This window comes from Chenopodium album, chromosome 22 (genome assembly GCF_948465745.1).
Source record: "Chenopodium album chromosome 22, dcCheAlbu1.1, whole genome shotgun sequence".
Taxonomy (NCBI): domain Eukaryota; kingdom Viridiplantae; phylum Streptophyta; class Magnoliopsida; order Caryophyllales; family Amaranthaceae; genus Chenopodium; species Chenopodium album.
This window is the reverse complement of record NC_137855.1, coordinates 36,367,408-36,393,139: the sequence shown is the minus strand read 5'-3', so window position 1 is coordinate 36,393,139 and position 25,732 is coordinate 36,367,408. Positions and strand designations below refer to the sequence as shown.

General features: G+C 34.2%; 3 protein-coding genes and 1 non-coding gene across 4 annotated transcripts; 2 read left to right on the top strand and 2 right to left on the bottom strand.

The window, feature by feature from the left end:
* Positions 1-783: 783 nt before the first annotated feature.
* LOC145605684 (organelle RRM domain-containing protein 2, mitochondrial-like) lies at positions 784-7,862 on the bottom strand. The gene is made up of 4 exons (XM_081661757.1): positions 7,600-7,862; positions 2,594-2,662; positions 2,405-2,511; positions 784-1,155 (listed from the first exon to the last, which is right to left on the bottom strand). The coding sequence occupies exons 1-4, from the start codon at positions 7,742-7,744 to the stop codon at positions 1,051-1,053; spliced, it is 426 nt and encodes a 141-aa protein (XP_081517883.1). The 5' UTR covers positions 7,745-7,862; the 3' UTR covers positions 784-1,050.
* Positions 7,863-10,817: 2,955 nt separating this feature from the next.
* LOC145603704 (putative beta-glucosidase 41) lies at positions 10,818-15,568 on the top strand. The gene is made up of 13 exons (XM_081659664.1): positions 10,818-11,138; positions 11,245-11,311; positions 11,467-11,525; positions 12,710-12,785; positions 13,019-13,090; positions 13,264-13,351; positions 13,466-13,721; positions 13,990-14,105; positions 14,195-14,418; positions 14,517-14,548; positions 14,631-14,733; positions 14,845-14,953; positions 15,045-15,568. The coding sequence occupies exons 1-13, from the start codon at positions 10,995-10,997 to the stop codon at positions 15,241-15,243; spliced, it is 1,545 nt and encodes a 514-aa protein (XP_081515790.1). The 5' UTR covers positions 10,818-10,994; the 3' UTR covers positions 15,244-15,568.
* Positions 15,569-16,094: 526 nt separating this feature from the next.
* On the bottom strand, positions 16,095-16,167 carry TRNAA-UGC (transfer RNA alanine (anticodon UGC)). The gene has a single exon. It is a non-coding gene; the product is annotated as a tRNA-Ala (tRNA).
* Positions 16,168-16,734: 567 nt separating this feature from the next.
* Positions 16,735-23,687, top strand: LOC145603743 (mRNA cap guanine-N(7) methyltransferase 1-like). Its single transcript, XM_081659719.1, has 13 exons — positions 16,735-16,967; positions 17,687-17,826; positions 17,907-17,975; positions 18,073-18,144; positions 18,253-18,354; positions 18,552-18,608; positions 19,026-19,164; positions 20,845-20,909; positions 21,031-21,081; positions 21,548-21,610; positions 22,360-22,480; positions 22,699-22,760; positions 23,283-23,687. Exons 1-13 carry the CDS (start codon positions 16,901-16,903, stop codon positions 23,376-23,378), a joined length of 1,104 nt encoding a protein of 367 aa, XP_081515845.1. The 5' UTR covers positions 16,735-16,900; the 3' UTR covers positions 23,379-23,687.
* The last annotated feature ends 2,045 nt before the right edge of the window (positions 23,688-25,732 follow it).

Below are 25,732 nucleotides of genomic sequence, written 5' to 3'. Positions count from 1 at the left end.
TAACTACACGTATCATATATGCACAATCAAATAAGTGATGGTGGGATACTTGGGATTCAACAACTCATGCTTCGGTTCCATCAGAAATCGATTTCTCAAGGTGGTGTGTAGATGAACCCTTAAATAGTTGATAGCTACAATTCTCAACTTATTTGTCCATAATCCATATAATCTTAAGTACGTATTAATTATAGCCTATGGAGGGTTGGAATTACACCCTTTGTTTCTATTTGTTTGTCTCATTGGTATTATACCGATTTTGAATTTTGTAGGTTCATCCTTTTTACTTTGTAGTGCATACTTTTTTTTGTGTATTATTAATATGTGATTAAGGATGGTTAATACTTCTTTCAATTACTTTAATCACCTCATAATAGAGCGTGTCTTAAGACTATGTTGCAAGTAAAAGAAAACAGATGAAGTAATAACTAAACAAAAATCTAAAAAGTTTTGACCTATTTTGCCTAGATATTTCGAATCTGATCTTATTTGATTGTGACAATAGACTCATTATAAGTTGCGACTCTTGTGAGTGTGGACTGTAGAGCGAGGGAGTCTATGGGACACTGACGCGAAAGAACTCGAGTGATTGTCTTGTCAAGGAGCAAACAGAAATCTGGCTGCTCATTGGATATGGCTCTTGTATTAGTATAGTGATTATATGAGCAAAGAGCTAACTTATGTAGCAATTAGCGGTGGCCGGTTTTAATACAAGAACAAGAAGATCATCTTCGCACACCTAGTACATATGAATGATCACTTCAGTGAATTGACAAACGGAACTCTAACCTCAATCTGTATACTTTAATTCTCTATTAAAAGGCAAGTTCCAGCCATATTACATTCACTCCTTGATTACATTTCAATTCAAGAAGTATATACTTGGTTCAATCTCAGTAATCCAAAACACACAAAGCTGGATTTGGATTTCATACTTAAAGGAAGCTCATTAACTGAAGTTCTCATAATGAGTACAAAAATAGATCAAGAATATACTATGACCATGATAAGAATGTTCCACATCAAAATGATAAAATAGAGCAAGTATTTTCATCGTTGAAAATTTGAGCCGAATGGAGGGTTTCCAAATTGCTGTTGTGTTGGGGGAGGTCTTGGTTTTGCATACTCGGCAAAAATCACCCATCCATCTAAGAACTGCAGTAACAAATACAAAAACAAATTATTAAACCACAAATTCAGCATATTGCGCACTAGCTTCTGCTCACTAGAATAAGGAACTTCTGTTATTCCAGATATATAGTATTGAGTTGAGAGCGACTAAATGAAAGACTAGCATTCAACAACCAACATTATAACCAGGCATGGAAAGTAGAAAAGTTCTAAAAAAAAGAGTGAATCTCTGAGAATCAGAAAGAGCACCAAAAGGCACTCTATTTTATCATCGTACTGAACTTGTATTCGTTGGGGATATGAGTATCCAACATTCCAACAGTCAATATGAAGTTGCAGCAATTCCTTATCTTTCGTAGTAAAATCATCAACACTTAACTTGTCTACTCACTTCCAGTGAGCTTTCTTCCATATTCATAGGGGTTAGGGTTAATCCATATCCAACCCAATGCATATCCAAATATAAGAAAATCTAAACCAAATCCAATAGGGGTAGGATCTCAAGTAAAATCTGACTCTATTTGTTATCCAAATCCGACGCAAGTCTGAACCAATCTGAGGAAAATATTCCGATTCAGATCCCAGATATAAAAATCAAATCTGGATTCAACTTTCATAATCTAGCATTCTAACCAAAATTGAGGTGGATCAGCACTGAGTTTGGCAAATCTGGTAGTAATGTTTCAGACATATCAGATTTGCTCCAAAAAGATGCAAAGATAATAAACCAGTCATCATGAGATTCCTTTTTTTAAGGAAGATTTCTTTTGTTACAAAATTCTCAAAACCTATAATTTGTGGGTGAAACAAAAATCATCTCCGGGTTTGGGTAGCAATCCTATCTAAGCAACTTGTAAATGCAACCTCCACTAGTGAAGTAGTCAGTAGCGATACCTCATTACCTCTTGACTAAGGCTTTGTTCTTTTCACCATATTTCAAAATCCTATGCTTTTTGAAATTAGACTAGCCCACACCAGGATGTCTGATCAAACCAGACCAGAACTTTAAAATCAAGTACAGGTATGGTCAAATTGAGTCTAACCACACCCAAAAAAAAAAAAAAAAAAAAAAAAACCATGACAAAAAATCAAGACCAGACCACACCAGAAAATTCAAACCAGAGCACATCAGACATGAACTTATAAAATCACACAAGGCACCTTATTTTATAGCCTAAATTTAGCAACTAGTTGTAAACAAAGTAAATAAAGATGTTCATAAACTTCATAGGTTAAATTATTAAGAAAAATTAGATAGAAATTGATCACGCACGTTGCCATCCATGCCCGCCTTTCCTGCGCTAGCCTCTTCTGTAGTAGCATATCTCACAAAACCAAACCCTTTAGAATATCCTGAGACACGATCAGTCACCACTTTGGCTGCAAAAATGTAACCTCGTCAGCAATATCCCAAGCACCCTGGGAATATAAATTCAAATGTGAAAACTTTGCATAAACGTACCATGAACCACTTCGCCAAACTTTGAAAAGGCTTCTCGCAATCCGTCTGTAGTAGTACGTTTGCTAAGACCTACACACAAGACATTATTTAAGTATCAGCAATATTAAGTAGAGACAACTTCTTCAAAGAGATTGGCAGCAGCATATTATTCACCAAGAAGACAACACTAAAGTCAGTGGAAATACAAAATCCACGTCATTTGCATACAGCCTGATTAAAAGTAAAACAATTAGGGCCTGTTCTCATTGACTGAACTCAGCTGAACTGAACTGAACTCAGCTGAACTGAACTGAATATTTTATAAGAGAAGAAAATTAGGAGCTGAGCTGAGCTGAACTGAACTGAATTGAGCTGAACTGAATTTCAACGTAAGAGAACAGGCCCTTAATGCATGATGTCTAAAAAGAAATCACAGCAAAAAAGAAAATCTAGTCTATTGGTAAAAGGACAATATATAAGTATCAGTGGCTAAGATCTTAGTCATATAATATAGGAATATGATTAATTTCAAAAGCAAATAGAAAAAAGACCCTAGGAAACATCCAACTGCATTCCTATGAGGTAGATGCCGGCACATACATGAATTACATACACGCAATAGAAGAATCAGAAGGCAACTTGTTCCTACACATAACCAATCATTGGCTCATTTAAGATAAACAAGTCTTCTCAGACACATTTTAAAGGCAATGAAATTGCTTCACCGAAGAAATTAAACTTTTCATCATAAAATTCACCCCAAAACCCAATCTACACAAAATATATGCTGCATCAATATTTCTAAAGAAATTGATTCATTAACTTCCAGATTTGAAACTGTATCATTAATAGCAACACTATAACCAGCTATTCAAACAAAAGCATCCACCCTATGTTGCATGGGGAAGAACTTTGCATTACAAAGGCTGCTGGAAGGTAGAACGGTTTGATGGAACAAAGCTGCTGCTTCTAAGCTGTAATGGGCCTTTATCGATTAAAAAAAAAAGATGCTCTTTTGTTTAAGCAGCTGAATAGCTAAAGGGATTTTGATGAGCTTGCTATCCCAGACATTGTCTTGGGTATTAAAAAGGTTTTTAGTGTGGTGGATGGGCCAAAACGGAGAAATATCAGAAATCATTGGTAGGATCAATTCCTCAGGGGAAATTAACTGCAACACCAGGCAACCCCTTTTCCTTAACACATTACCTACAAGACTACCACTAACAGTCTAGTCACTGGTAAATTCAATGCAATATGATGTGTTCTTTGAGGCAAAGACCATGATTCTGTAAGTACCTTCTTCAAATGAGACAAGTCTGCTGGTATTCGGATTAAGGATTTAAGGTTGTGTCTGAGTTGAACTTCAATAGAAGGCCTGCAGTGCTGGAAGTGGAAATTCCTAAAGCTATAAAAACTAGTAAGAGGCTTTTAATCAGTTGTAGCTGAAAATAAAAAAATTTTAACTCTAGAATTAAGTCTCTTAATGCAGATTTCCAGGGAGATCATTTACATAGTCTGCTGTAGGTGCACTGATAGTCAAAGAAGCTTGTTGCTTTCTTGCTTTCCTATTTTAATCTCTCTCTAGATCCACTTATGTAGCTTAGGCTCTGTTCAACTGTTCCTCTCGGTCTACATGAAGAGTTTTAATCTTCAACCCTTCCTTGAAAGTGGGAAGACAGTTATTCTGATGCAATTTTGAGAAGGTTGAGTTTTAATTTTATTTTCAAGAATATTGAGTTCATTCTGGTGATTAATAAAAGTTCAACTATATAAAAAAAACTATTTCCACCCTTTTCCCAAATAAATAAAATAAAATCTATGGGAAAATGATCAACATATAGGCATTATGTAAAAACGGGTATAGAAATAGCAATTACGGTAATGCTAGGAGGACCCCTTTTATCATATCTTAATTAGGAGGAATGAACTTGTAACAAAGGAAAAAATCAATCCAGCCAATGCATCCATCTGACTCCAATACCTAAAATTCAGATCACTCACTTAAAAAGAGAGTCTTGCTTCAATAATCTTCCATCTAATGATTTAGAGAGCCTCAGCAGTTTGGTTACTTTCTCTCAGCTTTTTGAGCTTGTTTCAGGGTAAAAAGTATTTCCTCAGCGGTAAATCCACTTAAGAAAAGGTCTCAATGTTGAGGAGCTAGTAAAATGAACTAGCCTACAACTTATTGGAATTTGCAAACACAAGAGCTCTTCTCTTTTGGGATTTAGCATTAGTATTGTAGGCAGGATCCTGAGGATGGTGACAATTTTTATTTGCTCAAAGTAGAGATGGGCTTAAGCAAGAGGAAGTTTTGACTCTACGGAAACTTACAGTTCAAAAGCATTTCTTTTATGGAATCTAAGAGTTATTTGCTCGCACAACCAATGTATAAATAGGCCCAAGGCGATAAGGATCGCCTTAGAAGTGCCTCAATGCATCTCATTAAAGCATGGTGCAAATAATATAATAAAATACAAAAAAATTGTGCACCTCAAATTTCAGTGCGTCTTTTGGTATGTCAAAGCACACCTCGGTGAAATCAACCCGCCTAGACCAAAAAGGCACATGGTTCATGTCACCTTGGACCTAGGCGCACCTTTTTTATACACTAAGCATAACCAAAAAGGAGAAGGACTTTTGCACTAGATCTACCCAGCTTTGCCCAGGTACATGCATAAATATTGGGGCAAAAAGAAGGTGAGCACATTTCTCAAATTTTTCCAATATCAATGAAAAGGAGGAGAAATTTCATCTATGTAAATGTGGGACAATCATATACTCCATTTCCTAGCCATAATCTCAATGTCTCAGTCAACATCCAAATCCCCAAACCTAGCCTACCTATCTATGAACCATATCTGAAGTAAAACAATGCAAGCCACTTGTGAAACCATACTTTGCAGTTACAGTCAAGGCCTTTGTTGCTACAAAAGAAGCTCTAATTAACATAACTTTAGCCAATATTTGACAACGAACTATCATTAATTACTTATCCTATCAACCCATTAACATTTAAACTTCAATTTTATTTCTCCAGGTCAAAAGCTTACATCCCACTAAAGCTAGGGAGGTAAATCCAAGATCTAATTTTACTCACTCAAGACCCATTTTTCCAACCCATTTTTCAGAACCCAAATTTCTCTTTTCAGTCAATTGATCAGTCTATCTTCCTTCAAATTCAGCCCATTCACTTTAGAAACCAAAAACCCCTAAGTATGTTTTTTATCCCACAAACACACAACACCAAAACTAACCTCCACTCATTGACATCTACACATGACAGCTTCAAGGTTCCTTTCAAGCGTGCCAGACTCTGGAGCACTGAAAATCATTGTTAGGGGAAGATGAACCTGAATACTACATAATTGAAGACAAGTTGGAAATTTGAGCAGCCGATAATATGATACACAAGCCTAGTAGGCATGGTAATATTAGTATTATTACAATGTAAGTTGGTAAGTGTTAGGTTTGAGAGAAAGGAATAAAGTTGGTTAGAGGAAAGAGAGGGAAAGAAAGAAATATATCTATAATTGAGGGAGAGGAGGACATAGGAGGCAAAAAGAAAGTTATTAAGTCTAGTTTAGGGAGTGCCCAACCACTATAAGAACTAGGATTGCAATTACCCTCAGTGAAAACTTAATTGTATTCCTAATATACTTTAAGTGTTCCCCCAACATCTCTCCTTAAATCCATCAATTATCAAGATACAACCATTTATCACTTTTCTCCCAATTTTTCTCCTTGTCTAAGTCATCATCTTCAAGAATCTGATCTATTACACTATCTCATAATCCAGCATGATATCCATAGCCTTATATTTAATCTTTAAATATCATTTGCAACCTCATTAGCTAGTAAATTGCATCCATAACCAAAATATAATTATCTGAAGAACAGTAGTCTAGAATTTTGGATGGATTGTTCCCTCTTAGGAGTTAGGAGTAAATTAAAAGCAAAAAAATAAATAAAAAAAAAAGAGAGAGACCCCCCCCCCCCCCACCCCTCCAAAATAATCCCAAGAGACTTCAGCAAATCACCCCAGCACTTCTAAGCCCCACATCAAGTAATAGTTAAAACATTACAGCCTATAGTTCCAAAGTCTATACAACAACAATTTCCTCACTAGATTCCTTCTCTAAATACCCCTCCGACCATATCTTATGCTCCTGCCTTTTCACAACTAACAAGTCGTTTCCTAGCCCACTCCAATACTCCATACAATGCTTCAACACAAATCCAAGGTGTAACATCCATAAGCACCCAAAAGTCAGTCTGAAGAAGCTTTCTTTTTAATATAGCTTCATGTGAATTCGATTTTAACCAAAATAAGCTTGCACAAATCTACCTCTACAACTCAACTATACAAGTCTCCTCTCAAACCCTCAACCATATACCAGTGTCTGCCATATGCCTATCTTATATGAACCACTCCAAGAAATCACCACCTACTCGCCTTTTAACCTCTTTATAGAACCATACCCCAACTCTTCTTTGATGCCATCTCCCTCATCATTATCAAAGTTTTGGTACGAAGCGAATAACACCAAAACTAAACCTTCCCTTAAAACCAATCCGAAATTGGCCAACTACCCATCCAATTCTCCGTCATGTTTAATTTAATTCCTTAAACCACATCTAATCACATAGTGACCTACACAAATCACTCTTCATTTCTTCAAAAAGACATAAACTTCATCTAATTTTTAATGAATTAAACTAGTTTAACAAAAACCAAAAAAACGATTCTTACTTAATACTTAGTACATCCAATAGCTCGAATCGGTTACTATTCATGTGGTCAAACTAAAATAATTCTAATACACATTGGAGACCGCGCAAAAGCAGAGCAAGTACATCAATCTTATGCTACAAAAACCTAACTTTATTCATTTCACTAAGATTTCTTCCGAAAACAAGCAATATAATAATATAATCTACAATCAAATAAGCTAAAAATCCAATATAAATTAACACAAATAAATAATTGAAAATTAAAGGATCAAATTAAAAGATAATTAAAGAGATACCGGAGACGAAGAGGTTGGGAGAAGGTTCAGCCTCAGGCTCTTTCTGAGTGGAAGGCGGAGGTGTGAAGTTGAATGCGGAGGTTGCGAAAAGACGATTAAGCCCTCGAGGAGCCACCGCCGCCATTACTGCTGCTCTCATCGCCATTGCCGACTTTGAAACAGGGCTTAAGGTTTTACTTTTTGAGGTTTTTCTGTGGCAATTGGCGATTGAGAGACAAAAGGAGGCGACAGAGTTCGAGTTTGCAACCCTTGGTCTAAAATTCTAAAACAGTTTGCACTCAATTAATGAGTGCAAAGTACGAGTACTAGAGATGGTAACACGACAACACGGTACGAACCGCACATGAGAAATTAGGTTAATATTAGGAGTTTACAAATCATTTAGGGTCTGTTCACATTTACTTAATTTTAGTTCAGTTCAGTTCCAATTAATTCAGCTTCAATCAGTTCAGTTCAGTTCAGTTCAGCTCTTAATTTTCCTCTCTCATAAAATATTCATTTCAGCTCAGTTCAGTTCAGTTCCAATCAGTTCAGTTCAGTTCAGCTTAGGGCCTGTTCATATTTACTGAATTGAGCTGAACTGAACTGAACTGAACTGATTGTAGCTGAACTGAACTGAACTGAACTGATTGGAACTGAACTGATTGGAACTGAACTGAACTGAATTAAGCTGAAATGAATATTTTATGTGAGAGGGAAATTAAGAGCTGAACTGAACTGAACTGATTGGAACTGAACTGAACTGAACTGAACTGATTGGAACTGAACTGAACTGAACCGAACTGAACTGATTGGAGTTGAACTGAACTGAACTGAACTGAAATTAAGTAAATATGAACAGGCCCTTAGTTCAGTAAATGTGAACAGGCCCTTAACTATTTAATTTGATCAGGTTAGTATTGACATTTTCAACGCAAAATTAACATTTAAAATAATAAAAAAGAAAAAAATAACTCAACCCACCAGTTTTTTAAAAAAAAGTTATTTGAAATTTTGTTAAATTTGTATCATTATGTATTTTATTACATTAAATTTTCTCCACTTTAATAAAAATAATATTCAGAAATAATAATGTTGTTCAATAAATTTATTTTTTATTTCAGTTAAAATAAATGAGTTCAGTTTATTTTTATTTCAATAAAAATAATTTTTAATCAGTTAAAAATAAATTATTGATACGAGTAATAAATTATTGATAAGCTTGCTAGATGAGTCAGATGAACCTCATCTAACCATTTTGAAGGTTAGGATGAAGATTAATAAACAAGAGTTATCACTTAGGGCCTGTTCTCATTGATTGAACTGAACTAAACTTATTAAAGCTGAACTGAACTGAACTGAAATGAATATTTTATTTGAGAAGAAAATTGGGAGCTAAATTGAATTGAACTAAAAATAAATGTATGAGAACAAACCCTTATCAGCAAAACAATGGAGTCCTTATTTGGTGATATATATCCAAGATTTTGACAGTTCATTTGAAAATGGAGGGAGGAATTCTTGTCAAGTTTATAATCTTAAATTTAATGTGGTTTTTTTTGAAACATAGATTTGATGTGGTAGATGATATAAAACAACGGATCATTAATGACTCGTTTATCTTCGTTTTTTTTTTTAATTATACCTATGAAGTTTTTTTTTTTTTTTTTTTTTTTTTGGGGGGGGGGGAACTAAAAACAAAAAATAAGAAACCACAAAAAGTAGAGCTGATTATACTATATATAGATATTGATTTAACCAAATCTGACCGCTAAAAGCTAGTATTTAAAAGCTATTGTTGAACGCGCTTTTACTCAATAACTCTATCCAAATTGTTTTTTAAGTCCATCCACCTTTTAAAAATTATACTTAGGCGTTGTTTACTTAACCTTATTAAACTAATACTTACAAGAATAATCATAATATATATATATAGTTAAAATAATTTCAGTTCAGTTCAATTCAGTAAAAAAATTGTTAATTATAAATAATTTTTAATTAGTAAAAATAATCTTAAAGAATATTTGTAATAGAGAATTAGCATAAATAATTTCAATTCAATAAATATAATTTTAACTCAACAAAAGTAATTGTTAATTTGAGTTAGATATTTTCAATCCTTTTAACCAAAAGATAAACATATATAACAAAAAAAGGGACTGGACCAGATCTGACCTGACTAGACCAAATCAACCGATCTAGTCTCAAGGTCGAGAAATGAATCTTTTGGATCTTTGGTCCAATTTGATCTAATTCCCTTTAGAAGGATCTTGGATCGAATTAGTTTTTTGCACAAATTTATCCATTAGAACTTTTAAAAAGGTTAAGATTTAGGAAAACTTTAATTTTATGAGTTTCTTTATATTTCGTATTTGACTTACATACTGATTTTCTTTATTTTTTTCAATTTTTTTAATAATATTATTTAAAGATTTAATTTTTTCAAAAAAATTCTAAAACCGGTCCAATATGGGTTTTGGACCGATTTTCTTACTCGGTCTAGGTCTGATCCTAGCTTAATCAATGCTATTTCAAATTCTTGAAATTAAATATCCAATTTCTGCTCCGATCTAGCCAAGTCTTAGATGGGTGAATAACACTAGTAATCATATCACTAATATATGAAGCCGGTCTCGCAGCCAGATCACGAGACAGCTCGGGCACAAAACTAGTATAAGTATATAACCATACATCAAATTAAATATTTTAGTATAACACCAATTGGATGTTGTGTAGTGGTGATTGCTTGATTGAGACTACACTTGGGGCCTGTTCTGGTTTACTGAACAAAATTAAATTGAACTGAATATTTTATGAGAGGAGGATATTAGGAACTGAACTCAACTGAACTGAACTTAAGCCGAAGAGAACAGACACTTGGTAGGGGGGACTTATGTTCGATTCCGCACAACAATAATTGAAAGGGAGCTGGTAATTAACCACCCGACACTGATCTCTAAAACCGAATTAGCTCAAAGGGTTTAATGGGTGAAACACCAAAAAAAATGTAACCATACATCACCAAATATAAGTTGGTGCATTTAAAATAACTCGAACCATTCGAGTTCGGACCCTCTTTCGATTCTTCCCTTCCATTTCCATGTTGCACCTTGCACCTCCGCAAAGATAGACAGACCATCACAACTTTAGTAACGTGTACTCAAAGCACACCTCCTCACACATACGTATATAAAAACCACATGTCCACGTTTTTAAACATTAGCTTTACCTCCAAACCCCATTTTATACATTTTTTCAAGCAACCCAGAAACTAATTTCCTAGTCACTTTTCATTTGATTTTTTTTTTCCTCATCTTTAAAGCTAAGACAACAAATAAGAAAAAACACATTAATTTCTAATATAGTTACATATTTTAGGATTTATTTATGAATATATATAATTTAATACTTAGAAAATGACGCCTTCATTAAAATTTGCTCTGTTTTTTGCGGCAAATTGCTTATTTTTCTTCTGTATAATCCCAATTAATTCTCAAATTATTAGTAGAGCTGATTTTCCAGATGGGTTTATCTTTGGCACCGCTTCTTCAGCTTTTCAGGTTTATTTATTTATTTAATTCCCTTTATTTTTTCTGTATTTTTTCTAAATTTAGTTGACCTTTTAAAATCTTTTTTTATTTAATTTTTGGTACGTTTTTTCTGCAGTTTGAAGGAGCAGTAAATGAAGGAAATCGAGGGCAGAGTATATGGGACACTTTCTCAAGGCTCCCAGGTTTTTTTTTTTTTTTTTTTTTTTTTTTCTTTTATTTCAGTAATTTTCAAAATTGGTTAGTTCTAAATTTCTAGTAAACTTGTTAATTACTCAATTTATATTGAAGAAATTCTTAATTAAGTTTATGTGCTCTAATTGCTTCATTTATTTGTTAGGGAGGATTTTGGATTTTAGTGATGCAGATGTAGCTGTTGATCAATACCATAGATTTAAGGTAAGTTTTGTCAAATTTGTGATCTTTGTTGTTTGTTAATTTGAATATTTATAAAGGTCAAATGTATATGTGCTTTAATTGCTTCATTTTTTTTTTTTTATGTTCTAATTAGAAACTTGAAAGAGTTGTCACCTTGTAACTCTTTACGATATGAGAGAATCTTCTAAATTATTTTTTATACGAGTATAAGAAAAAGTAGTCAAGTAGGTGTTAGTTTGATTTGTTTGTATTAATCATTAACAAACATGTACAGTCAAAATGAGAATGTCAAAGGCGAATCTTATACTTTGCGTAGTACTCCGTAACTTATAAGTATACCAATTTGATGCAACTTTACAACTAAATTGGAAATATCAAGATAAAAAAAAAGGTGCTATTGTTTTGATGGTAGACTCTGTGGATATTATTAGTGACGTTAAAGAGAGAACAATTATTATAATGATAGGATTGATAATTTGATAGTGATTTATTCAGAAGTCCAAGTATTTGACATTTTTATTTGTACTTACTCTGCCTTGATTGTGATTTTTGGAAGGAAATGTTGGCTAGTCCTTTTCTCAAGATAGTAACCTAACTTATTTAAATTTAAAAATACGATATAATAAAGTTTATTATCAACAATCAATATCGTGCATTTAGATGTGATGATCAATCACATCTACAATATAATCTGCTACTCGGTTTGCTTCCCAATAGACACAAGTCCATAACTAGAGTCCAATAGTCCATAAAAGAGAATGTAAAAAAGTATGTATTTTGGTAGATAGCCTTTGCTAAATGTTGTCTTACAACAAAATAATACAAAGAAGTTATTTTTTTTAATGTATTAATAAATAAGTTGAATTAACTAATTAAGCACATGCATTCCCCCATCCGATGATAATGTATACAAGTATATTGTATTGATGGCTACCTAATTTGAATTATTTCTAAATGACTTCATGCTAATCATAAGGCTTTATGATTAATAAATTTGTATAATAGTCAAGTAGTGGTTTGTTTCATGATAATATAATTAAATATTGAAATGTAGTAGTCATGTTAATTAATTCATGTGTTTTCTTTTCATATATGCTTTAGTGTACTCATTAAACAAAATTAAATTGAAAAATTACAATTCAAAAGTATTAACATCTATATTCTTTGTTTTTATTCCCTTTTAATGGGATTATAATAATAAACAGAGCGATGTAGAGTTGATGAAGGATTTGGGAATGGATTCTTACAGATTTTCGATTTCATGGCCAAGAATTTTTCCCAGTAAGATTTCTGTAAAAGTCAACAACAAAAAAAAAAGAAAAAAAAGAAAAAGAAAAAAGGTTTAGGAGTCCATCATCATACTATACCATTCTCTTCTTCATTCTTTATGTTTTGTTGATTATTTTGATGATAATTTATAATTAGTCAAATATTTTCTAAAGTATTAAGAACAAAAATTCTGACAACTCTTTAACAACAAAATTATTAACTACTTTCTTCCTTTTACATCACAGATGGTACAGGAGAACCAAACCCTGAAGGGATAAATTACTACAACAATCTTATCGATACTTTGCTTGAGAAAGGTGACTAAGTTATAGCAATGAGCATGTACTCTCTCTGTTCGGAATTAATTGTCAATTTTGTAATCTAATCTAAACTAGCTTTGTGACAGCTAAATCCGGACAGAGATAATAGATGATTTTATAAAAAGCTACTGTATAGCAAAAATGGCATTAACAAAATATCTGTCAATCAGGAATTCAGCCCTATGTAACCCTGTACCATTGGGATCTTCCACAGGCTCTTGAAGACCGTTATGAAGGATGGTTGGACAATCAAGTAATGTGAGTAACATTTATCTAATAAGTATGAATGCACTTGTTTATTAGTAGTAATTGAATGGTATTAGCTTAGAATTCCGACTAATGTGTATGGACCCGATTAACTTGCTTCTCCAGTAAAGACTTCAAGAATTTTGCATCAACTTGTTTTGAAGCTTTTGGGGATAGAGTGAAACATTGGATCACCTTCAACGAGCCCCATGGTTTCTCTATCAGTGGCTATGATTCTGGTGTACAAGCTCCCGGAAGATGCTCATTTCTTGGTCATTTGGTTTGTAAGAAGGGAAAATCATCCGTTGAGCCTTATGTGGCAGCTCACAATATCCTCCTCTCTCATGCTGTTGTCTACCATACTTATCAAAACAATTTCAAGGTAATCACTTTCTCTACACATTTTCTTCATAGTAATATTTTCCTTTCTACTTCATTTTTCTCTTGAAATTAACTTTTATGTTTTTATGGCCTACTACTCTTTTAAGTTTTGAGCCATACTCCCATAGTCCCATTTAACTTTTTCACTATTCTAGTTTCCATGCAAATTCCTGATGTATAGCTTAATATACGATGGGGGGAATAAATGATTACTTATGTCAGGATTCATGAGGCAAAGACATTAAAGGAAACCTTGTTCATTTTGCTAGGAAAAGCAAGGAGGGTTAATTGGGATTGCATTAGATGCAAAATGGTATGAGCCAATAACAAGTAAAAAAGAAGACACAGATGCTGCACAACGGGCAATGGATTTCTCGCTTGGATGGTGATTGCTTCAACTCTGTACATTGTTTTCTTAGTAGGATTGCTCTGCAGTAAACTGTATGTATAACACTAAGTATGTAAAATGATCAGGTTCCTTGATCCACTGTTCTTTGGTCATTATCCTGATTCGATGCAGGAGCTTGTGGGAAGCAGGCTTCCTGAGATCACACCTGAGATATCCAAACTACTGACTAAGTCATTGGATTTTGTTGGCATTAACCATTACACGACATTGTATGCTCGAAATGACAGAACCCGATTCAGGAAATTTGTGCTTCAAGATGCCTCAACTGATTCTGCAGTCATTACTTCTCGTAAGAGATCAACCCTCTTTAACATCTATTGCTAATGATGCTAAGTTGCTAACTATATTTTTGAATATGACTAATTAAATACTTACCTTTGGATGCAGATTATAGGTTTGGTGTACCAATTGGAGAAAGGGTAATCTCCCTATTGCATTATTTTCCAATCATAATCTTTACCAATGGTTTTGGCAATTTACACTGTTATGTTCTTCTTGTAGGCTGCTTCAAGGTGGCTAGCCATCGTGCCATGGGGACTGCGTTCATTGACAAAGTATGTGCGGGATAGGTATAGCAAACTACCAATGATCATTACTGAAAATGGTAAACTCTCTGCTCCATACTCTAGTTTTAGCTCATAGTATAGCATCAACTCTTACAATGTTTCATGTTTACCGTAAACAATTAGACTAATAAAAGTTTAAATTGTGCTAGGCATGGATGAACAGGATGGGCCACATGTAGCCTTAAATGATGCATTGCAAGATGATAAAAGAATAGGTTTTCATAGAGACTACCTCTCAAATCTCTCTGCTGCAATTAGGTATTTGCGAAATTTAGTTCTATACTTCTTATATAGTTATATTTAATTGCTATTTCTGTAGAAGATGCGCTAATTTGATATAAATGTCCAGGCAAGATAACTGTGACGTACGAGGATACTTTGTATGGTCATTGCTAGATAATTGGGAGTGGAACCTTGGCTATACGCATCGGTTTGGACTTTACTATGTGGACTACAAGAACAATCTTACAAGAATACCTAAGCATTCTGTCAAGTGGTTCAAAAATTTCCTGAGGCTCGATGATAATAGTCTGCACAAAGATTCCTAACTAAATTTGCTTCGTTTCTTCTTCCATTATGTACATCATTCGTTCTTGAACTTGTATATACATTGGCTCAATGTACATGACAGGACATAGAGAATACTGTGAGGAAGAAGAAAGGAACTGTCAAGTGGTCGAGATTGGTACCAGTTTTAGGGTCATAAGAAGCCATTGACAGTTAATTTCTTCATGAAATATATATGTGATTGTACAAAACCAATCATTTTGAAGTTGTAGCAAATTATGTACATGTACTATACACTTGAAAGGAAGTCATCAGACTTTACTTAAATTCATATAATCATATTTGGGTAGGAGAAGCCCTTTGTAACAGGCAGTGATTGATGATCCTAGGCATTTCTGTATTTTAGTTTCAAAGCAGACATGTACCCCAAAATTCCTCGAGTTATCAATAATCATGCTTCGAGGATTATGGACTTTTCGGGTTTTGTTTTGTCAATCAAACGAACACTTGTACTTGATTATCATTTATATACCAAAATATCTGAAAGAAGTTAGTATTTATGTTGGCCTTTTTGAACTTCTGTAAGGTTCTTTGGCAATCTGACATACAAACAAGTATATCAGTGTACAAATGCTGACATACAAACAGTTGTGTAAAATGGTGTTTTACAAGATAATTCTGCCAACACAACTGAAACAATAACAACTTAATTAACTAAATGACATTTTTGTTCTTTGCAGACATCCAATTTTTTTTTTCAAGATGCATGAAGAAGATTTTAGACAATATAATACTAAGTGCCAAACATTGTCTCTACATGCAAAATAATGAATAAACTAACAAAATCATAAACTAAAGTATGAGCAGAAAATAAACTACCCACGCGCAAAAATGGAGATGCGGGGGATCGAACCCCGTGCCTCTCGCATGCAAAGCGAGCGCTCTACCATTTGAGCTACATCCCCAATTGATAGTCTACAATTTAGTAAGATATATATATAACAACAAATATCTAGTACTGTATAATAAGTTAACGGGAAATTTTTTTTTTTAATTTTTTTTTAATGGGATAGGTTGATGTAATTTTATTATTAAGCGACACACGAAAATTCATGTATGTGAATATATCAAGCTCGATTCTCCGTTTTTTCTTTTCAGATGGTAGGTTCTTTTTTTTTTTTTTTTTTTTTTTTTTTTTTTTTATAGGAATTGTAGGATTAAATAATAATAGTCATTCGACACTTATAAAATAATTTTAAATGTCTTGTAATTCTTTTTTTTTTTTTTGGTGTTCACCATCTATGCTAATCCGAAATCAAGTATTTTTTCTGGGTGGTTAGATTCCGGGCCCCTGCTACTGTTGCAGGGGATTGATCACGAGTCCTTCTTACCAAGTGTAGTATCAATCACTATTACACCAACAACCAATTTAAATTTCTAAATTCTACTGTAATTTTTTTTTTCTTGGGTTAAAATTTCGTAACCGTGGATATTGTTCCACACATCACCATAAAAAAAAAAAAAAAATTGTCTCTCTCTCTCTCTCACTAAATTGTTAGTTGTTTCCCTCCAACTAAACACTCTTTCTCTCTCTGTCACACACACCTGAGCTTAATTATTCCAGGGTTTTTATTATTCTCAATTTTCCCACATTCAATTTCAATTGAATTAATTACCCCTTTTTTTATTTTTGTCATCATGAAACGTGGCTATGAAGGTTCATCATCTGGCCCTTCTCAATCGCGATTTAAACACAACCCACAAGGTAATTTTGCATTTTCTGTAACAAAGTTTTGATTTTGATTTTGATAATTTGATTGTTTTTTTTTTTTTTTTTTTTTATTTTTACTTTTTTAATTTTAGGGTTATTTATCTTATGATTAAATTCTTTTGTTAATTTTGTTATTCTTGTTTTCGTGCGTTACAATTGTTGAATGTTATCTCTGCTACACTTGTTGGTTAGAAAAGTGTTGAGTTTAATCATACTAGAATACTCCAGAAGCTGTGGAAATTACAACTGCAGTTTTTAATTTTTATTATTTAAGAGAAAGATTTTGCTTTTGCGCGCAATTTCCATTATACACCCGGTGTAATATTAGAACGATAAGGTGTATTAGAATTTCTGGAAATTGGAATTATTGTGATTTTTTTGTTTTGAGGGGACAATTTGTTTTGTGTGGCCAATTTCATCCTACACTCGGGTGTAAATTTAAATGAAAAAGCTATGTTATTCGGACTGTACTTTTCACCTAAAGTACCGGTGTTGGACCCTCTCAACACTCTGACATGAATAGGACACTTGGACATTTTATTTTTTTCAGTTCAAAATAGCCGAGTTGGACATTTAGACACATGCCCATGTCTATGGGTGCCCAAGTCCAAGTAACATAGTGCGAAGGAGTGTAATTTAATACTTGTACACGGTAAGGCTTTGTATATTGGTCCATGGAATGAATGAATGATATCTTGTTAGTGGTATTTTAGGAGATGTGGAATTCCGTGAGGATGAGAGTACAAGAATTTCTGCTCGGAATGTAGCTGATCATTACAGTTCAAGGACTAACCAGACATTGGAAGAACGAGAAGCGAGCCCAATTATCCATTTGAAGAAACTTAACAACTGGGTACTCTTTGTAAGAATGTACAAGTGAGTATTCTGTAGTGTTTGTAATGAAAGTTTCTTACATTTTGTTCTGATTTGCAGATAAAAAGTGTGTTAATTCAGCTTTATGCTCGTCCTGGGAGTGCTGTTCTTGATCTTGCATGTGGGAAGGTAACATTGGTTTTATCTGGTTAGTGATTATAATTAAATCATGTGATCATTCAGCAAAGTTTTAATTGTTTATCTTATTTGCCTCACCATGTGTTAGGGTGGGGATCTTATAAAATGGGACAAGGCAAAGATTGGATATTACGTTGGAATCGATATTGCTGAAGGCTCAGTATGTCATAAATTCTTACTTCTTCTGTGATCACTGACTAGTCTGACAAATATGTTCAAGCACTTTTTCAATGAATTGCAATGTAGCTTACATTTAGAGACTGTGCAGATTGAAGATTGCCGTACAAGGTATAATGGTGACGCAGATAAGAACTCCCGTCGTAAAAAGTTTAGGTTCCCTGCCCGCCTCTTGTGTGGTGATTGCTTTGAGGTAGTTTTGACTTGGCAGTATTTTTAATTCTGATTGATCATAAGTTATATTTATATGATATGAATATATGATATGTGTTGCTATGTTACCCAACTTAAATGTACCTGTTAGCACTTAGCAGCTCATGATATCATTGATAACTTGATCATTATTGGACATAGCTAATTATGCTTCTTGGTATATGCTGATAATTTCAGGTTCGGCTGGACAGAGTATTAGCAGAGGATGGCCCCTTTGACCTTTGCAGTTGTCAGGTGAGTTGTATTACACAGCTGAATCACAGTTTATCTTATCTTGTCCAATTAGACTTCATCAGTCCAAGGGTTTTCTCTTTTAGTAACCTAACTCAGCCTAACTTAATGCTATTGAATAAACCTGTTAGCAGATTGGTTCCTGTTCAATTTTTTTTTTTTCTTTTTATAATTCCATTATGAATTTCTCAATTTCATGGGACTTTTTTTCATAATTCATTGTGAATTTTCAATTTCATGGGACTTTGGATCTAAGCTAATCTTAATAAAGGGTGAACATTTTGACAGTAAATTGCATATCCCTTAGATTTAGAGTCTGGTCTTTGTCTATTTCCTCATGGATCATGAGTCTTAGGTTCGAAGATGCTTTTGTATTGGTAAACTGAACTCCTTTCATTTGCAACTCTTTGATGTCTGCAGTTTGCCTTGCACTATTCATGGTCTACTGAGGCACGTGCACGGCGAGCTTTGGCTAATATTTCCGCATTGCTTCGACCAGGTGGCATCTTAATTGGAACAATGCCTGATGCAAATGTTATTGTCAAGAAGTTCAGAGAAGGTTTCTTCTTTCTATCAATTTTTCCTTCTGTTTGTAACTGTGTTCGTGGGAAGTAGTGAAATTTCAAGCAAATGTATTGATTTTCAAAATTTTAGCATTTCTCATGGACTCATACTAAACATCACACGCAAAGGTGATCATATATTCTAAGATAAGATAATACTGTACAGTGCTTTTTAGCATATTGCTGAAGCTGAAATCGTACCGTCGTATGTAAAAGTGGTCCTTGTACCCTTCTATTACTTACGTAATTCTTTCTTTGCCCGAACAATTGTTTGCTTACATGGACCGACTAATATACTGACTGTGATACTGTTTTATGATAGAAGGTGGTGTTATGAATATATTTGCTGATGGGTGAGGCTATTACTTTTCTGTACTTCTGCTACTACTCTAATAACTTTTTGCTTTATTGATGCTAAAGTGCATGGGAAGTGGAAGTGAATAAAAATTGAAGAATTGTGGAGTTAGTTTGGTTGAGTAAAACATAGGAAGTTCTAGTTCCCACTAAATGAGGATATTTCTTACTTAGTCTTCCCTGAGTAAGTTGAACTTTATATGGGAAGTTTACTTCCCCATGATCAACTAACCAACTTTTTTCACCTCCTAGGAATTGAAACTTGGGAAAAACAAGTTCCTATGTTAACCCAAACAACCACTTAGAAACATTTACAGGCAACCAAATTTAACGGAGAGCACAGAAATTTGCATGTACTCTTTCTTGTGCAGACTAGCAAACATCTTCGCTTCCTAAAAACTTTTGTATGTGGCATTATCCACCTCCACCTGGCTCTCAGGAGTATCTTTCCTTACTCCCTTACATCCTAATTGAATACCAATGATAGCATTTTAAGTTTACACTGTTTGAGTGTTTGGTATGCATAATCTAATTACTGTTATAAAATTCCTTAACCTTTTTGTTTAAGGTTTTTCAGTTTATAATTTACAAAAATGTATTTGAATAGGCTGGTAGTAGCTCCTTTCTACAAGTTTTAGGTTTGAAAATTGAGACTAATGTTTTTGCATTTCTCAAATTCGTGGTTTTGAATGATGGTCTAATGAACAATGTTGCTTACCATATTGTGACAAGCTTGATTTGGATGCTTATATGTTCTGATGTCCTTATTTATCCAATATTGTTGGAACATATATTTATGATGATACATCATAGCGAAAGATGTCCGAAATTGCCTACTCCATGACATTTTTCTCATAATTGGGCAAAGTTATGACATGGAGTTAAGATTACAGTTAGAAGACGAAATCATCTCCAAGGTCTCTGCTAATTCAATATTTGCATGTCTTGATTTTTAATAATGGATTATACAATGGTTTTCATGTGGTCATGATACAATTCTTAGGCTTTAGGGATCTACTATATCTGCATATGTGTGTAATTATATGCTGATTTGGTCTCTATTCTTTGACTTCTACCTTTCAGCCACCCTTCATGCTGTTGTGGTGGATAATTTTGCACTGAATTGAAGTACAACAATCCAACTTGTAATGGAAAATTTAGAATAGTTGTACACAACTGAAAGACAAAGTTGTTGTTGGCAGTGTTGTAGTTTTTAGGATGGGATTTCTTTGTTTAAAGAGTGCTTTGTGTTATGCTTCTATTTTGTCCAAAATTATTACTCTTGCTTCAGGAGATCCTAATTTCCCTTGAATAACATGCAGTGGAAGGTTTACAATTTGGAAATAGTGTGTACTGGATACGTTTTGATGAGGATTATGCTGATAAGGTGCTTTCTCTCTCTCTTTTGTGTTAATTTTCCCCTACTGCCAATGCTCTATTTCATGATTCTTCTATAATGGTTGCTTGAAATTGTCTCTTTATGTAACCAATAACTTTTTTGGCTTCAGAAATTCAAAGCAACCAGTCCTTTTGGTATCCGATACAAGTTTCACTTAGAGGTATTGATTTGTCAATTTTTCTTTTGACATTGCTATCTTGTGAGAACGCTGCTTGCATGATTGTGTAATCTGTTCGGGCAACGCTCCATAAAATTTCATCGAAATGGTTATTTATTCAGATTCATCGATTCACAATTATTACTATCCGTTTTAAGAGATAGGTGGCTTCTATATGACCAAGGTTTGTGCATTATTCTAAATGACTGGTCTGCTGCAAAGTTTGTTGGGGTTCTTGGGAAACCTATCTTTGACCTCATAAAATAATTTTAGATCTTTATCTATCCAAAATTTGCCCAAATAGGAGTGTGTAATTATCTAGGCTTTGTAAGTTAAGAAAAAGAAGTGCTTTTCTCTGGGTTTGGGTATTGTAGAAACCTACAGGTTTCAAGGTTTTGTCACAACCATTTTCTCTTTTCTTGCCTTTCTTAGAATTGTATCTTATGGAATTCCTAATTTCCCTTCGCAGGATGCTGTTGATTGTCCTGAATGGGTTGTCCCTTTTCCCGTTTTCAAGTCACTGGCAGAAGAGGTATGGATTACATTATAGCAGTTTTTCAATCAGCATAACACCCATGTCTCCTTCTAGCCATTGGTTCAGATTCGGTAATGTGCTGGGTTATTAGACCAATATCATCTATAGTCTACCCAGTAGCTTTGTTTGCCGACCGCTCAGTATAGAATAAACAAAGGTGTAAAGGATATGATGTAAATTGTCTAAAAAAAAACTTGTTAGCATGCAAAATTAGCTCCAAATAGATAATAAACATGGGAAGGAATGATATTCACATGCTTTCATGTCGTTTTCATTCAAGGTCTTAAACCTTTTTCCAATATCAAACTGTCTGAGCAATTGAGCATGAACCATTTTTCTAAAACCATCAATTTAAGTGTAGAAGAATCCAATCTCACCCCTTTTATGCAATAGAATATCCTCCATGGATGCTGTCTTATTATGTTATTCATACATCGTAGCTTACACCTTTCCGCAGTAGTTCATTTCCTGCAAGCTTGCTTTTACAAATCTTATGGTTATATCACTTTTGTTTCCGAATCTTAACTTTGCAATAACCTCTATGGATGCTCTTAATGGAAAAAGTCATAGTTAATCTGGCTTTTTTCAACTCCCACATGTTGAGGGGGTAGCAGATGTTGCCAATTGGCACTACCTTATTTTCCTTCAATTTTTATCTCCATTTTGGAGATTTTGATACTGTTATAATGCTTTATCTTGCCTTATGGAGGAACAAGCTACATTAATGCTACTGGTTCTATTTGCAGTATGACTTTGAGCTCGTGTTTGCAAAAAACAATCATCAATTTGTTGAAGAATATTTGAAGAAACCTGAATTTGTTGAGCTTATGAGGAGGCTGGGTGCTTTGGGTGATTCCCATGATAATAGTGAGTTCTGTACTTCGTGTTCATCTTCCCTCCCGCCCACTCAGTAATAGTAACTTGTAAGATCGCAACAAAGAAAATGAAACAAAATGCTTGTTGGACATCGAATGATTTCTTTTCTGCATGCATCTCCTATGATGCACAAATTTGGTAACTAAAGGTCTTCTTTCACATTTGCCACTTTCCATAATATTGATTTCTCTAATCGTCTCTGATTTCAGGCACATTGTCACCAGATGAGTGGGAAGTAGCTTACTTATATTTGGCTTTTGTGCTGAAAAAGGTAAACCATGTTGTGTTGATTCAGCATTACTATCATACTATGAAATATCTCTCAGATAAATTGCTATAGGACTCTAATATAGCGTAAAGTACATGCTTCTTAACTTTCCATCCACTTGAAGGAAACTGGGGTGTGGCACTACTAATTTTGCTTCATACTCCAAATACTTCGTAATAAACAATGGAGATTTAAAAGTGGCCAGGCAGCCTTACTGAATACTCCTCACCCCCCCCCCCCCCCCCGGGATGAACAATTTATTATAATGCAGGCTCGGGTTATGCATCTCTTCTAGATATTGGCAGTGTCTCTAGGAGGTTATACTAGTGTCGGTTTATCTTTTCTCACAGCCTTTTTCCATTTATGCCTCTAGCTTTTAAAAAAGTCTCAATTGTCAATTTATATTTATTTGGACTGATCTATGCATCTGCTTTAATCTTTATTATGAAATGCTACTACTACTCTTTGATTAATCAAGTGATATATTTAATTATATTCTGAGATTCTTTTTCTGTTTCATCTTAGCGAGGCCAACCGGACCAAAAGCAAAAGCGAGTTGTGAAAAAGGGTGACAACGATAAGCCCATTCAAAAGGAGGACATCATGTACATTACTAGTTGATTATAACAGGATACTATTTCGACTCAAATTCAACTGCGACAGCAATCACCAAGGTGGGGCAGGTCCTAGTCAAGATGCCAAAGTAATGGCAGTAATTCAGATCTGAAACTTGGGACGTGCTCCAGTTGCACGCTTTGCTAATCAGAGATTACATTAAGCTCTGTCCAGCTTAGTATCATGAGACTTGCGAGGCAGCAGAGCAGGACTTGACAAAATGCAGTTCTCCCTGATCGGAGGCAACATTAGTCAGGTTTATATGTCTGTACATTACAAGAAGACAATAAACTATACTCCATAACATTGATATTATGGCTCTTTTCTTCGAAAGCTGGTATATTGGTGATAATGTAGCTCTGATTAATTTATAGGCAATAAAACACAATCATAAGAGAGTTTTGGGTTTGAGTTTAACACAATAGTGTAATCCTCTAAGATAGCTGATGGTCAGATAGATTGGTTGCCATACCCCTCTCTTTCCTTAATTTCGAGTTGGCGAGTCACTTGCTAGTACCGACATTGGCGACATAAGCACTTTCTCAGTTATACTGTAACAGTAAGTCCTTATACTCCGTGGCATAACCAGGCCATTGGATAGAAATAGTAGAGCCAAGCCTTCTCTAAAATTAGCAAGTGCAATTCCCAGGAACGCAGCTACTCGTACAGGTACAAGCTATAAAGCTATTGTTAGAGGATCTTATTCTCATGACAAAGGATTAAAACAGAATTATGAGGGTGTTATCTGTTTTCATTTTAGTTTTTTTAATTTTTTTTAAGCTGATGCCAGTTAAAGTGCTAAACTGCCCATAGTTTCTAGTCTACTACACAATGGAAACGTATTAGAAGTGTGATTTCACACACTTATATTTTCCATACCAAGACAGGAAGTTCACTTCAACTCTTCTAGTACGTGGAATGGAAAAGTTGAAGGAGTCATTTTAATTAATCTACCAAAGTACAACCTACACTGATACAAGTGCATCTAGGCGCATAGCACCTATATGATTAGCATGCATATAGGAGAGTAATATGGGGTTTTTATTATATTTTTTCATTTGATATTTTTCTACAGTGGTACATTTTTGTGTATTATAATGTACCATTAAGGTACAAATTGTATTAATAGTACTTTTTCTGTACTATTATACATGTGATGGTACTTTCTGTTATCTTATGTCGTTGATTATTTTCTCCTAAAATACCTACCACCTATCACTTATTAGGCTGTAGTGGTACATTTTGTCATCTTATATATTTCTTGAACATATAGGTGCTATGCGCCAATACTTAACCCAAACGAAATATCCCCATATGTATTCTCGGACGCTTTGTCTTTAAACATTAATTAATAAAAGCACTAACTTGATTTCCAAAAAAAAAAAAAAAAAACTCTGATACTCTATCTAATCTCTTCCCTTTTTCAGATTAAACTTTGACTTGGTCACCAACTCATCGAATTATCGCCCCTTTTTATTTGACGATGCACCTTGATGACTATGCAAAAATTAATTAATGTCAAATTTCACCAATGAGATAGTACTTTTATCTATTAACCTATATTAAAAGCAAATTTTTTCATGACACTTGTCATGGCGTTGTGAAAAATTTTCCCGCCTTTTTCGCTTATCTCTATTTTTTATATTTTTTTTTTTTTTTTTTTTGCAAAATCTATAAGTAAACTATTTATATCTTATGATTTTTTCTTTCCACTTTGACAATTATATTCCATATATACCCAAATGAAATAATTATGAATATCTTTTACTCCCTCCGTTACTTTTTACTCGCAACAATTACCATATTTAGCCGTTACACATTACTTGCAACAAACTATTTTCTTTCCTTTTATAGTATGTTTTTTTGTGTGATTTTACATAATTACCCTTACTTTTGTTTTTAAACACCCTAATTAAACTACTAATTTTATCTCATTAACTTAAACTCTACATTAATTAACTTAATTATTTCCACCAAAATCATTCCCCTCTCAATTAAATTCATCATCACTTTCAATTGCCAACCACCACCACTACCACCACCACCACACCCAAAAATTCTCTCTCTTTCTTCACCGATCTCCCCTCATTACAACAGCTACACCTCGCCGGAAGTCACGCTGTTGTCCCCTCACTTGTCGCCAGCTCCGTTTTCTTTTCTTTTCTTCCTTGTCGACGCCTTCCTCGTTGTGGGCTTTATGGGTCGAAATCGGTGGTGGATCGAACTAGGTTGTGGGTTTTGTGGGGCGAAATCGTGGTGGATCGAAGTAGGTTGTGGGTTTTGTGGGGCGAAATCGGTGGTGGATCGAATTAGGTTTGTGGGTTTTGTGGGGCGAAATCGGTGGTGGGTTTTGTGGGTCA